This window comes from Pungitius pungitius, chromosome 4, assembly GCF_949316345.1.
Source record: "Pungitius pungitius chromosome 4, fPunPun2.1, whole genome shotgun sequence".
Classification (NCBI taxonomy): Eukaryota; Metazoa; Chordata; class Actinopteri; order Perciformes; family Gasterosteidae; genus Pungitius; species Pungitius pungitius.
Window position 1 is genome coordinate 2,030,467 of NC_084903.1, and position 14,547 is coordinate 2,045,013.

The 14,547-nt window shown below is 45.6% G+C and overlaps 3 protein-coding genes across 3 annotated transcripts; 2 read left to right on the forward strand and 1 right to left on the reverse strand.

Moving 5' to 3' along the window:
- Positions 1 to 1,112: 1,112 nt before the first annotated feature.
- LOC119195523 (low choriolytic enzyme-like) lies at positions 1,113 to 3,754 on the forward strand. The gene is made up of 6 exons (XM_062561992.1): positions 1,113 to 1,190; positions 2,318 to 2,367; positions 2,639 to 2,817; positions 3,241 to 3,322; positions 3,417 to 3,541; positions 3,631 to 3,754. Coding segments are annotated over exons 1-6 (516 nt in total). The 3' UTR covers positions 3,633 to 3,754.
- Positions 3,755 to 6,718: 2,964 nt separating this feature from the next.
- Positions 6,719 to 11,171, forward strand: LOC134127355 (hatching enzyme 1.2-like). The gene is made up of 8 exons (XM_062562084.1): positions 6,719 to 6,781; positions 7,630 to 7,690; positions 7,936 to 8,091; positions 8,362 to 8,482; positions 9,105 to 9,283; positions 9,784 to 9,865; positions 10,190 to 10,314; positions 10,955 to 11,171. Coding segments are annotated over exons 1-8 (786 nt in total). The 5' UTR covers positions 6,719 to 6,721; the 3' UTR covers positions 10,957 to 11,171.
- A 921-nt stretch (positions 11,172 to 12,092) lies between these two features.
- Positions 12,093 to 14,393, reverse strand: LOC119195422 (FAS-associated death domain protein-like). The gene is made up of 2 exons (XM_037450355.2): positions 13,830 to 14,393; positions 12,093 to 13,132 (listed from the first exon to the last, which is right to left on the reverse strand). The coding sequence occupies exons 1-2, from the start codon at positions 14,128 to 14,130 to the stop codon at positions 12,864 to 12,866; spliced, it is 570 nt and encodes a 189-aa protein (XP_037306252.2). The 5' UTR covers positions 14,131 to 14,393; the 3' UTR covers positions 12,093 to 12,863.
- Between the last annotated feature and the right edge of the window lie 154 nt (positions 14,394 to 14,547).

The window sequence follows — 14,547 nt, forward strand, 5'->3', positions numbered from 1 at the left end:
TTCAGGGGGCATGTGGGCATAAGCCCTCCGTGACAAACTTTCCACATCGTTTGCCAACGCCCGCAGCGGCTCTCCCGGTCTTCTGCAGCGATTTTTTAGTTCATTCCGCAGGAGTTTGACCGCCTCTGGAGCGACCCTACCAGCGCTGGGTAACAACGTCTGTCTTCGGGGCTCAGCAGCAGCAGGCATGACAGCGCATCCACCGTGAGACACAGCGCCAGCTGAAGTGCCTTAGTCTCATTGGACCATTCCCCTGCATGCGACAGCAATTCAAATTGAGCCAGGAAAGCCTCCCATGGCGCCCTACCGTCGTATTTCGGTGTTTTTACCGTAGGGACTGCCGAGCGATGGGCGCCGCCATTGTAGTTTGACGCTACATTCCCTGGAGAAACCGCGGGAAAATCCGCTGCGGGACTGATGCCAGCGTCCCTAGCCATCCTCACTGCAGACTCTCTCAAACGAGCCCTCGCGCCCCTAGTAGCCCCGTCGAAACTTCTGGCCATGTCTTTCGACCACCCGCTAGCTCCCTCCTCCGCTTCTTTCCTCTCTTCCTTTACCGTAACGTAGCCGCTCGTCCCGCCGACACGATCCATGCCCACAGCAGGCTAACCGCTAGCTTTCCACCGGGTTCAACGATATCGTCCGTACAAAGACACTTCTGACACCAATGTAATGTCCGGGCGTGGTGAATTACTCAACACGCTGAGGCGATTAGTTGCAGGGCAGAGATCCTTTTATTTAGCGAAACACAACAGCATCGGACACGGTATTCCCAGCTCACTCGGTAAACCACACAACAACACAACAACCGGAACTACGTCATGCTACCCCGGCCAGACCCTCCCACGTCCCGTCCGATTGGCCGGAGCGCCTGGAATGACGCAACCTGACCGAGTCCCCAACAGGGTCGCTACAATACTAACAAACCTTTCCATAATGTTTTCAGATATTCTGAGATTGCGAGTGGCAGAAAACATTGAAGAGTGGCCTTGAGCGGTTATGTGGCCGCCCGTCATGCTCTTCGATGGTGGTCAGATTAATTATTTGAGCGGGGACTTTATGCAGCACAAGCTGAAGCTGACTCCGGTCTCTGTCCTGCAGGTCTACTAAGGATGGCTCGCATGTCTGTGTTCAGGTTCTCAGCTGTGGCTCTGCTGCTGCTGGCCGCCTGCTGTTGGGCCGACGATGAGGTAGGACCACGGCGAGAGGAGCGGTGATGGCAGCGCAGTGAGACATTTGGTTATTAGTCAACACTTTGAAATGTTGAAAGAAATGCACGATCAACGGCCTCTGTCACCATCACACACACCAACGACCTCCTGCCTCACATATGAAGCCGCTAGTCACAAAGACGGGGTCAGGAGGTCAAATTGTGCATTTATTTACACCTCAGCCGAGTTATTAAGCACCTTGTTCCCCACCAGTATTACTTCATCTCTTTTAGATGATGATGATGATGCAGTTTGGGTCAAACGGTGCACTTTATCCACAAAGCTTCATGTTCTACAATTCTATTTCTGACCGGTCTACTTTAAGAGCCAGTGTGACGTTGACTTTTATCTGTAACTTCATGTAGTTTGTAGCATGTCTCTCCTCCTCTAACCTGATAATCAAAAGCTTTTTCCTAGTGCTAAGTTGGAGAATCATTGCCCTGTTTTGTTGAAGATTTCAAGGTCAGAGGGGAAGCAGGATGTGCCGAGCATGCAAACACAAGTCTGATAAGGAGGGAGTTAGGGACACACCAAGTACCCTACAACACACACACACTTATACACACACTTGGTTGTTTTGTTTACATTACGATTAGAAGACCCCTTGACCGACCTGACCCGGAAGGGTACGTCAGATCCGGTCCAGTGGTCGAAGCAGCGCCAGCGGGCGTTTGAGAAGGTAAAACAGAATCTCTGTGGGGAACCGCTCCTCCACACCCCTAACTTTTCTCTCCCCTTTACTCTGCAGACCGACACATCGGACAGGGGGCTGGGGGCCGTTTTGTCCGAGGAGGGAGGCCAGGTACACCACGGTGGTCACCCTCTGTTCGGACCACGCCCTTCTCCAATGGCTCCACCGCATGAAGGATACCAACGCCCGGATCGCTCGGTGGTATCTGGCTTTACAGCCTTTTAACTTCAAGGCGGGCAATAGGCCGGGGGCGGCTCCCCGGCCTAAGTCGGACGGTGGGGGTATGTGGTGGCGGGCGTGGTGTTTGCTCGGCTGCAGAGGAGAAAGAGGGGGAGCGGCTCAGGGAACGGCGCCAGGTGAGAACAATGATAATCAGGTAGAACCTGATTGTGCCTGTGCTTAAAAACCCCTGTAGGAGAGAGAAGGGAGAACGGGGGCCAACGGGACTGAACGTCGCGACCGAGAGTCAGCGAGCAGAACAAAAACAATAAAAATCCAAACTCATAACCAACCTTGCATTCTTCTTCATTTCCGGAACCCCTCCCCCAGAACCCAGACTTGTTACAGTCCCCATCCAGGCTTCTCTTTTTAAGTTATCTAACAAACCCCACGCTGAGAAGGCAGGTACGTGATCTATTCTGATAGCTCATGTAGCTACCTGCTCAGTACGTAGCTGGTGTATTTGCCACTTTGACAGACATTCTGTATCCATCCACCCATCTCTGACCCCGTCCAGCTGCTGGTCCTACGTCGGCCGTCGTGGTGGGAAGCAGGTGGTGTCTCTGGCCCGCAGCGGATGCCTGTACCACGGCACCGTCCAGCACGAGCTGCTCCACGCTCTGGGCTTCAACCACGAGCTAACCCGCTCCGACAGGGACAACCACATCAGAGTCATGCTGCAGAACGTCATATCTGGTACTGCAGCTATTTGTTCTTCTCGTATAGTAAAGAGGAGAGCCAGTGAGCTGCAGACTATGCATTCATTTTGAAAAGGAGCTGCCGGCTCTTTCACGTCTGTCAGTGACTTTAAAACACTGGGTAGCTTCCTGAAAGCATTCACTTCTACAGAAAACATGCATGTTCAAATTTGTTCAGGATTAAGAAATGATGAATGCAATGAATTTTGTTTTAATCTCCTGCTTTTGAGTGGCAGTATGGTTGCTCTCTGGGGAACCCTAGTGGACGGAAAGAGGCACAACACCACTTTCTGAACAAATCATTGACCCTCCAGGAAGCAGGAGCTCATTGGGTCACTGCTGTTATAGAACCAGTCGGAGTGAACGCAAACCAAGCAATGTAACTTTAATGCCAACTAGATTTCCTCTTCTTTTTTACCAGGAATGGAGCACAACTTTAATAAGATCGCCACCCTGAACCAGGGAACTCCCTACGACTACGGCTCTGTCATGCAGTACCACAAGTGAGACCAAATGGCTCCACCTCTGCCCTGCTTTGGGTCATCATGTGTAGCATGCACTTCTGTTCCCCCTTCCACGGCCCGCGTCCTCTTGCAGGTACGCCTTCTCTAAGAACAACCAGCCCACCATGGTCCCCATCCCCAACGCCAACGTGTCCTTAGGCAACGCCAAGGAGATGAGCCGCAACGACATCGCCAGGCTCAACACGCTCTACAGCTGCTGTGAGTGTCCACATGAGCCCTGTGTGAATATCCATGTTACACCATCACTCACTTTTTGACCTGATCCTCTGTGCTGTCCCCTGTTACAGAAGAAGGCTGCCCAGATGTCCTGACAGGACGCAGAAGGACCAAGATCGTCTCCTACTGCTCTCTGAACAGCTGCAGCAACAGATGTGAACTCATCTGCACGTTAGCTAAAGATCCGACAATAAAGACACGTTCAATGGACACACACTCCTCCCTTTGTATTCTTCCATCACACCTGTGTAGGTTTTCTAAGCATATATTCAGTCATTCATGTATTTATTCTGGTATGATGCCAAGTGGGATTAGCACCTTTAAAACGTCTGAACGACTAAATATTTAAAAAAGGAACGTATTTTAATATAAGTATCAAAGCCTTAATAGCAGCCAGTTGCACATTAGAAGTTAGAGTTTACTGACTGTGACTACTGACTCTAATATTTACCCTTTTGGGGGCAATATAAATAACAATCAAAAACAATAGAAGAAGCTGTAAAAAAATAAAAATTCACACACACACAAAATAAAGTCTGACTCACAGTTCAATGGTCCGATCCATTTAGAACCCCGGGCAGGTCACAACCAACCGATATCGTCTTTGTCAGAGTACACGCCAGCAGTCCCGTAAGTCGAAGTGACGTCCTCAGCAGGGGACTCGGCCGTGTCCCTGGAGGTCCATTCATTCAGCATTCTGGCATTCTGAATCACTTCCAGCTCGCGATTTGATCTAATTACTTGGTCTAATGTGGATTATAAGACATAATCTTTTGCAATAAAGTGTGAGAATTTTTTTTTCAAGCAGCAATCTGCTTTTATTGTAAGCAATAACATTTTTAAAAAACCGCTTGTGTCTTGGCAATTAAAAAACAAACTACACTTTTGAGTGTACTGATGATAAACTAACTGCATTTGTGTTTCACAGCTGGCTCTAAATGATAATGCCAAAGACTTTGGATAACAGTGTCCTACGTGTGCAGCACTTCAGTGTGAAGTCGGTGTGGGGTGTTTGTGTATAAATAAAATAAGGTGGTGTTTGTGTATAAATTCTTCATGCAAAAATAGAAAAGTTCAAATTATTTTCCCCAAAGTATTTGCTTTTGTAAGAGATATGAAGTTTTGTGTTTTATGTATATCTCAACAAATAATTATTTTTGCAAAAAATGTCATAGGCCAGGTGGTGCAGGTATGGAGGGAGGACTCAAATGCAGATTTCTAAAAGGGTATTATTTAAAGAATTCCCAAAACGGGGACAAAAGCCAACAGAAACATGCACACTCACCAGGGGACATTAAACAACATGTAATGACGCGGGTACCAGGCACACAGGGCTTAAATACACAAGGGAGGTGCAGGTGATTGGACACAGGTGGAAACAATCAGGCACTGCAGACAATCACAGGACAAGGCAGGAAGTGAGGCTAACCCCAGGAACAAGAGACATAAAACTACAAAATAAAACAGGATACATACAAGGCCAAACCGTGACAAAAAATGGTTTAGCGGTTTAGCGGTTACAATGTGTATTTAGAAGTACAAATAAATGTGTAAAAAGCACAGCTTGCACAATGAGAATACATTGAGTTATATTAAATGTATTGGGCCTGATAGCTGTGGGTGCAATGAACCGTCCCCACTAGCCGCGTACAGAGTGTGTCTGCCTGGCCTTATCTCCTCAGTTTCCTATTATGGGCAGGAGGGGCGTGGGGGGCAGATTGATAACAGTGGGTCAGGTGTCCCACACTGATAAGAGCTGCGTGGGTTTTTTATTTTTATTTTTTCCTTCAGAAAGGGTGAACGATGTTTCCTGAACTCAGGCTCTCCAACATGACATGTTTAAAGAGGTTTTAAGGGAATCAGGACGATAGCGGGATTATACAAGATGTCCTCACACCCATTGCAAAAATGTTGTAATGTTGAACACATATCACCGGTATCCAGGGGTATTTATACAATTCTCAAAAACAAAAGAAAAGTGGACTCCATCAATGTAGTTTCTTGCTCCAAAATTTGTTGCGATGGGCAAATTGGGGACAGGGGAATCAATGGAGATTTATAGATTAAGCAAGTACTGCTTTGGGTTATTAGGAATCTTATGTGACGTGCCACTCAAGCTAGACCCCATCCAATACCTTCGGGAGGAAGTGGATCTGTCACGACGTGAGTCGGACCGGAACACCATTCCAAAGATTACACAACAGTCTTCTTTTTTTGTGCATTTGCCAAAACCCAACAACTGGCTCTTGTAGCACAATTTATCACATGTAACTCATATAGTAGTATATCTATAGAGTCGGCCTATGCTGGATTCAAATAGTCAACACAAATGACCTTCTAATGTCTATTCCTTACCACGATTGCTTCACCTCTTTGAAAAACTAAGTAGGGAAGCATCGAAGGTCCTTTCCTTAGCATTTAGTGAGTTAAAACAGCTCTTATCACTTATCACTGTGTTGTCAATCTTCTTATCCCAGAATGCAAGTGGGAAAACACTTGTGGTGAGCTTGAACATTTTGAGTATGATTAAGAATTGTTCTTTGTTGTGCACAACAATGCAGGCCATTTCTATATGTATTAATACATTATATTTTATTGGGCTAAAGGAACAGTGCAGTAGAGTGATATAACAATGTCATCTTCACCACAGGTGAATAAGGTGACCATTTTCAAATGACATTTGAGTGTATAGGTAGTATTTACAATGTGATTATATATATAGAGTTAACATATTGCTTTGTTTCCTCAGAATTTGCTTTTTGAAACTACACAAATGATGAACCTTGGGATATATTCAACTATTACAACATCTGCACACAAAAAGCTGGCACCACAAGTTGACACACCTGGGACTATTAAAGTGCTTCACACGAGATGCACAACTGCAGGATTTGCCATTTTTAGTGATAAAGGTGTGCTGTGGTGTTTGCATACTGTTATATCATGTTGATCATTATTACCTGGACTGTATATAAGACTGGCAATGGGTAACAGCAGGACACTTACTCTCTGTTAAGACATTCAGGTAAGAACCCCACCGGAATAATATATCACATAACTTATATGACTTTGTAATTTTTTCCTCAGTGCGAGTAATGTTTTCAGTTCATCTCTTTCCTCACCGTCCTCGCGCTCTGTGGTCGCTGCAGGTCAGTTGCAGCCATGTTGGTCTCCTCTTGGTCTCTCGTGAGCCTGCTGCTGGTGTCCTCTTGCTGGGCCGAGGTAAAATATTCCACGACATGGACACAAAGGCTCCAAACAGCGCAATTGGAAGTTAATATCATAAATGTGGCAAAAAAAGGGGGACCCTCAAAAAACAAGTTCCAACAACCTAAAATTTAAACAATCAACACTTTAAAATGAAATGGTTTTTTTAGGGTTGCAGCCACACCTTGTAAAGAACATTGTCCAGGAAGAGAGATAGATATAGAGAATAGTGGTAAATATTTAATGATTTATCAAGTACTAGCACAGATATATTTTGAACTTGAACACATTCAGGCATAGTTTCATCATTAATTATTCCTTTTTGATTTCTATTTAAATGTATTTGTATTTCCTATCTATTCATATATGCCGTTTTGAGGTGTCTCTCTGGCCCTCTGAGGGAAATTCTTAATTTGCGATTTTGGGCTCGGGATTTTTAAGTATCAACCTAATAATTACATTACATGTCATTTAGCTGACGCTTTTATCCAAAGCGACGTACAATAAGTGCATTTCCACATAGAGATACAAACTCAGAAGACCAGGTAACAATAAGAACAGTAACAGTAAGAAAGTACAATGTTCATCAAATAAGCAGTTTCAAAACATGTTATAGAAAAGTGCCATTATAAGTACAATTTAAGCGTATTTAAGTGTTAATTACAGAAAAAGAAAAATCCTAATATATTTGGCCCTTCTTTTTCCATGTTGCTGTGGACGATTACAGAAAGGTAAGAACGAAATGAAAGCCCTTTATATATATATATACACACTCAGACACACATATATATTTGAGCTCACTCAGCTACCTATAGTCCAGCTGTTGCTGTCTCCCATGTTGTGCAGATGTTGCTACCGCTGAGGAGGAAGCCTCCAGGGAGCTTTCTGTGAGCGAGCTGCTGGAGAGAGCTAACAGAGACCGCAGTGAGTAAAGCTTTTCCCCAACTTAACCGTTTTGTTGCAGAGGCCATATCATCCGACATATTGACACAAAAGAAGGGTACCATTGAATGCAACATTTTTTTTTGCAAGAATGGGTTGCCCCTGCAACACCACAACAACATTAACAACAACAACACCGTACAACTAAACCGTTGCACAATCTGTACGGAATAATAAACTGCTGCGTGAATCCACCTGACCCCCCAACACCCGCGGTGCTCTCGCAGACCCCGACTCGGACGAGCCCATCCTGATCGGAGGCGACATTGCTATCAAGTCTGAGGCCGAGAGGAACGCAGACCCCTGCACCTCCAGAGACTGCCTGTGGAAGAAGTGGACCGATGGAAAGGTCTACATCCCCTACTACATCGCCAACGACTACTGTGAGCAGGGAGTCTTTCTTTAACGTTCATTCTTTTTTCAGTCCCTTCCCTAGGAATTTTTTTGCACAACCTCATCAGTTGACTTATGGGAACAAAAATGTTTTATTTCTCTGTGAGGACCTAAAAGGGATACTTATAATAACAACCCGAGGCTGTCAGTGACAAAGTGCATTGTGCAGTTTAATTAACATTACACAACATAAATCATTCAGGTGAAGTTAAAGCCCTGCAGCAGGAGATATTTTCAACCTGTCATATTTCCACTGTCAGCCTCCCGAGAGCAGTCCATCATCATTCGTGGACTGGAGTCCTTCTCCTTGATGTCCTGCATCCGTTTCAGGCCCTACCAGAACGGAGACAACGAGTGGCTGAGCATCGAGTCCAGGGAGGGGTAGGCGTCACAACTCATCCTTACCCTCCAACGTTCGACACCTTCAACCGCCCTCCATTTGTTTGACGCTAGTCAATAGAATAATACCAATGCACGGCTATGATTGTATTAAATCTAGTGTAATCAACCAAAATGCATGCATGCGATACTTGATAGCACCACTTATATTGACCGAGAAACTTTGGAAAATCCGAGATACGTCGAACGCACCGTCCAGTGAAATACCTCATTGCACCACCATATTCTGTAAATAACTAGTCAACTTGACCGCACCAGGAGGCGTCACATGACCAGGGGCCTGGACAAGGCCTTTCACACCTTTACTGACCTGTATAAATACCTGTGTACCCATAGTTCTTGGTTGGTGGAAACAAGAGACAGCACTACGGGGTAGTCAGAGCTTCTCTGTGGTCTGTTCATGGCAGAAACCAGCAGATCCTCAGCCGAGATGTTCTTTTTATTACAATACCTTTCCCTTTACTAAATACTTTTGATTTTACCTTTCCAATCCAAGATGTCTTCTGTCCGTCTGGAGTTTCTTCATTTTTGAACACGACACAATCCTACACGCCGATATTCTGCACGATTTCTCCATCCTGCCGTGTTTTCTGTGCGCCAACAGCTGCTACTCGTCCGTGGGTCGTCAGGGCGGCGCTCAGACTGTGTCTCTGAGCCGTCAGGGCTGCCTGTACTACGGCACCGTCCAGCACGAGTTGCTCCACGCCCTGGGCTTCAACCACGAGCAGACCCGCTCCGACAGGGACGACTACATCAGGGTGCAGTGGGAAAACATCATCGACGGTGAGGCAGCTTCCCTGACTGCTCCATGACTGGTCGTTTGAAGTCTTTGGGGGTCGTCTTGGAAGCAGAGGCCATTTCATTGTTTGAGGATAAAAAGATCAAAAAGGCCTACTTTGCGCTCAGATCAATGTGAAAACAGCCAATTTGACGAGAGGTTTGGCCATGTGGATTGTCGTTTTCACTCTCGGGGGGGGGGGGATTTATCTTGTGAGCGTCGGGCTAAACCCGCGGCTTCTCAAGCCAAGAGAAATTAAAAACCCATTAACTACATTTTGTCTGGAAAAAATAATTCACTGCAGACTGGACTCAAGACCAATAGATGGTTAAAGCATACATGTACTGGTGAGGGTGAGAACTGATTGTTACAATTTTGGCACTCTAAAAAACTTGCCAAAACCAATTGAGATCATGTTTGAGGGACAGACATATTAATATTCTCACTTATCTTTGAAGCGGGAAATGTCTGTAATTTTAAATGAATGTATACTCTCATCCCGCAGGCAAGTGGCACAACTTCGACAAGATTGCCACCCTGAATCAGGGAACTGCTTACGACTACGGCTCCGTCATGCAATACGAGAAGTATGGATGACATGTCTGTGTCATTTAGTTCTAACATTTCCCTTTTTATGTAGCTCCTATCACTGTGGAGATGTTAGGACTTTCTAGTGTTTCTTTGTCCGTTTCTCATCATTACCACATAATGAGCTTGTATTTCCTGTAGGAGTTACAGCTACTGGTTAACTCATTAGGGACTCTGGGGAAGCAGCAGAACCAACAGGGATCAGCTCTTAAACATAACCACATGACATATTAAAGAACCAAATTCCCTAGATGCACCAGGGGTTGTTTCCATTGAAACTCAATCCTAACCCGCCATGCGTTGTGGCGCCGCTGACTCTCCAGGTACGCCTTCTCCAAGAACAACCAGCCCACCATGGTGCCCATTCCTAACAGCAACGTGTCCTTGGGCCAGGCCACCCAGATGAGCCAGAGTGACATCACCAGGCTCAACAGGCTGTACCAGTGCTGTAAGTTTATGCAAATGTTTAAAGACACAAAACCACAGTAAAACTTAATTCCCCATAGTCCATTTATACTAAAAGAGGCCTTATATATGAAGAAGTCATGTGGTAGGACTGCACTTCCTTCTGTTGCTGCCCCACTGGATGCAGCCTGTGCCCTTTTGGACTCACGGCAGAAGAAGCCCAGGTTTGAGTCTAGTCATCATGGGGACTGTGCTATGTATCATAGCCCCTGTCCGTCTCTCACTATCAAAATCTAGTAGAAATGAAGTATATTCCGATATATGTAGTATGCCAGCATTGTGATAGTAATCCTAATTGATATACGGTAAAATGCTTTACAATGCATCTGGTCACATTTTAGCACTCGTAAGACAGTAGGCGTTTCTGACCTACAAGCCTCAGCGCAGCAGATATATGAGCAAGAGGGTCAAACTTCAGTGATATAACAAAGTAGTAAGGGCCAATTGGGGGAATACTGTATTCAACAGTAAACACCTTGTGAGGGCAGCTGGTCAGAACAAAAATACAAAACTTTGTGTATACAGGCATGAGTGTTGATTTGAGACACTTAATGTGACTTGACTTATTATGACCAGTCCCTCTTGAGACTCCATCCGAATGACGCGTTTTCTCCATTCTGCAGAAACTGCAATTGAGCTTTGCCCCGCCTCCCTGATGACATCATGAGCACAGCGATGAAACACATGAGGTGTTTTGCAGCCCGCTGCTTCTACTGTTTGATAATGGAGTGACAAAAGGCATGGGCACTTTGTAGATTAAGATGTTCACTTAAAAATACCCTTTCATTTCGATCCTCATGTCACATAAAACAATGTCAACAATTGTATATGTTTTGATCCAAAAATAAAGCATCTTATTACTATTCTTTGGATTTTATGCCAAGTCAGAAAACACATTTTTATAATGAATAGTTTGGCATTTCGGGAAGCAAACTGGTATTTCCTTGTGGGCAGAATCTATACAATATATGAAACCGCAGTGAGCTGCTGATTAGCTTAGCTTAGCTCAAAGTGCTGATTAACAGCACCTCAAACACTAAAGTTAACACCGCATTCAGTCTTTCATGGTCTCAATCTCCAGTTACAATTCTTCTTCAATGCAGCATGGTGTTCACTGGAAACATCAACGTCCATTGAAGGTTAAGAATAGACGAAGTGGAGAATGATTTAGGGGGGGCTTACTGTGATTCACAGCTGGCTGCTGCTACCAGTGATGTATATGCCGTCTCTATATGTCTCTATACGTCTCCTCCACATTCCAAATACGGTAACTTATGTTGTCTGATGACATCCACAAACTCAAGGCTTTGTAGCTGCAGTCCACAAACCAAAGGGTGACATTCAAGATGACAATGTCCCCTTCGTATGTACTTCGACATCTACGCTGCCACTTGCATTCAAGCTTCTAGAGTAACTATATCTGTATCAAACAAAGAGCTTTGGGAGCAGTTAGTTAGGCTGTTCAAACTTTTACACGTGTTCTCCCTCCAATCCACCTCTGAGGTGATGTTACCCCCGGCCTAAGGGAGCCAGAGGGCAGCATACAAAAGTCTTCCCACCTCCCAAATTAGGACCAATGCCGCAGCATTATCATTTACGATCGTTACGTATTGTAAGTACGCGGTCATGAGCTCCCTTCAGAGTGAGCGTGGCCCAAAAAAAACATATGTGCAGGTCCCCTGTTACGCCCGGCTTAGGGGAGCCGGAAAAAGCATACACAAGAGTCTCCCCACCTCCCAAATTAGGATCAATGCTGCAGCGTTATCATTCACAAGGGGTATTTATTTCAGTTCGAGGTCATGAACCTCAGGGTGAGCGTGGCCCAAAACAACAAACAAAACAATCTGTGCAGGTCCCCTACCTTCCCTAGAACACACAAAGAAACAAACCAAATACAAGTGTCTTACCTATCTCCCTACCCGAAAACAGGAGAAAACATGAACAAACAAAAAGGCTTCTCACCGCCCCCACCCAAAAATCCACGAAGTGCAGCATGGCCCGGTAGGAAGCTGGAGAGACCGGCAAAAGAAGATACCGGGCTGGCTCTCACAGGATCCCTTTTATACACAGACGTCCAATCAACTGCAAAGAAGAACAGACACAGAGCAAGGCGAAATATAACAGCAACCCCCTCAGGCAGGGAGGAGAGCTGCACTTTATTATGACACTCTGGGTCATAACAGGTGGGATCGGGGTAAGCCTGATTTTTAGGATCAAACTGGTTCCAGATTTCCCAATAAAGTTTAGAAACACTCAACAGCTTTTATTGGGTTCAGCAGTCTTTTATTCAAAGGTAGGACTGGATTCCCTAATCTGAATCTACAGGATCAGATTTGCTTTGAAATCCCAGTTTTTAGGCTCAGATCAGGATTTAATCCAATCAAGAAGAATTAACGAAACAGAACACCATTAGCCCAACTTTTTTTTGTGACCTTTTGTGATTTTTATTCATTGCTTTCTCAAAAAAGGTTAATCAAATCTCCCTTTTCTCTCCCGGAGTTCATGCGTCATCTGTTAAACAACCCGTCCACGTCAGGGGGTTGAAAGTTTGTCCACCACTTTGTCGGCAGTCAGGTTTAGGTCGCAGCGCCTCAGAGCTTCCACCAGATCCGACGCTCGGGCCTCGGCCCCCCGACTCTTCCGCCACTCCTTCAGCATCTCCCTGGCCGTCTCCTCCAGGTCCGTGTGCCTCGCGGAGACCGAATCCAGCTTGACATCGGTCAAACCCAGCCTCCGGCCCAGCCTGCGCCACGGCTTTCCCAGGTTCTCGGCGATCACATCGGTGGCAGTATCCAGTTTAGCTGACAAGGGAGAAGGCCAGACATTGAGGGTTTAAAAAAAAAAAGAAAGAAAAGCTTTTTTGTGTCTAATGTGTGGGAAACAAAGCATTATTACATTAACATTTAAAATGCAACTTCCCCTCCGGACACCTGAGCATCACAGACTGGCCTGTCGTTACCAGTCTGACAGCAGGTAGTTCCATCATGATTTGGTAACAACAGGCACGTGCACAGATATTTTGAGGCGCATGAAAAAAAAATGAACATGGCTTTTCTTTTTTCTTGGCATTCTGCTGCAAATTTAAACGTAATCATTAAATGTTAAATGTAAACGAGATAAATCAATTTTGTGCATAATAATCAAAAGTGCCCCCCCCCAATGTCTACACCATGGTTACGCACATATTAGTGACCGAGAGGTGGAAATGAAACAGATTGTTGGCTGAACCAAGTGAAGCCGTTAAGTTGCATTGTGGGAAACGTAGGATCCACGGGTTTTTTTTTGGGAACCATACTGTGGTGTATACCAGTGAAAGCAAAGACACATATAATCACCCCTGCCGTCATGTTGAAGTCTCCCCAAGAATGATGGAACGTATTTGTCAAATACATCTAACATATCCATGGCCCGGGCCGGATGATTGACGTAATAAAAGCGCGCGGACCACTGCTCGCGGCGGTCAGGGTCGCGGGTGACGCGCGGCGGGCTCGAGCCTACCTCTCTCCGAGGGGTCCGGTTGGTCGTCGCAGAACGCGGAACCGTTTTCAAAGTTGTCCAATTTGTCCGAGAGGTCTGCTCGGTGAATGTCTTGGAGCAACTTGGACAGATACTCCGTCTGGTCGCCCCCTAGTTGGCGTCTCTCCGTCAGCACCTGAAACAGCTGCGTCCCGCTCGTGATCTTCTCCAGCTCCTTTTTACCGACCATGTCTTTCAACAGGAACTTCATTTTGTCCAGCTGATCCTGGGTCAGCTGGTTGGAAATATCCAGCAAAAGTTTGTTGAACTTTAAAGAGCTCATGTCGCTTCAGAAGCAGACACTGTGCGTCCGAACCAGGAAACTCCGGCTTTTACTTTCACTTCCGGTTGTCACGACGTTCCAATACAAAATGCACTAGATGTATCCTGTCGTTGTTTTTGAGCTTATCCAAGAAAGTACACAAAATATACACTACAAACAAAAAGCTAACAGGTGTTCAGGCCATACTGTAAATGTGCAAATATTTAAGGAGTTGATTGCCCCGAGTTCATTTCTCAAAAATAGCAAAAAAGTAGCTCCTCTGAACGCGGATGATGGACGCAGGCCTCTAACGCCAATTAGGAGGACACGTCAAAGCGACACAGCATATCCCATCATGCAGTGCGGGCCGACGAGGGTTGAATTTATTCCAGATGGAGGCAGCGGGGAAGGTGGAGGTCACTTTTAAATTCAAGATAC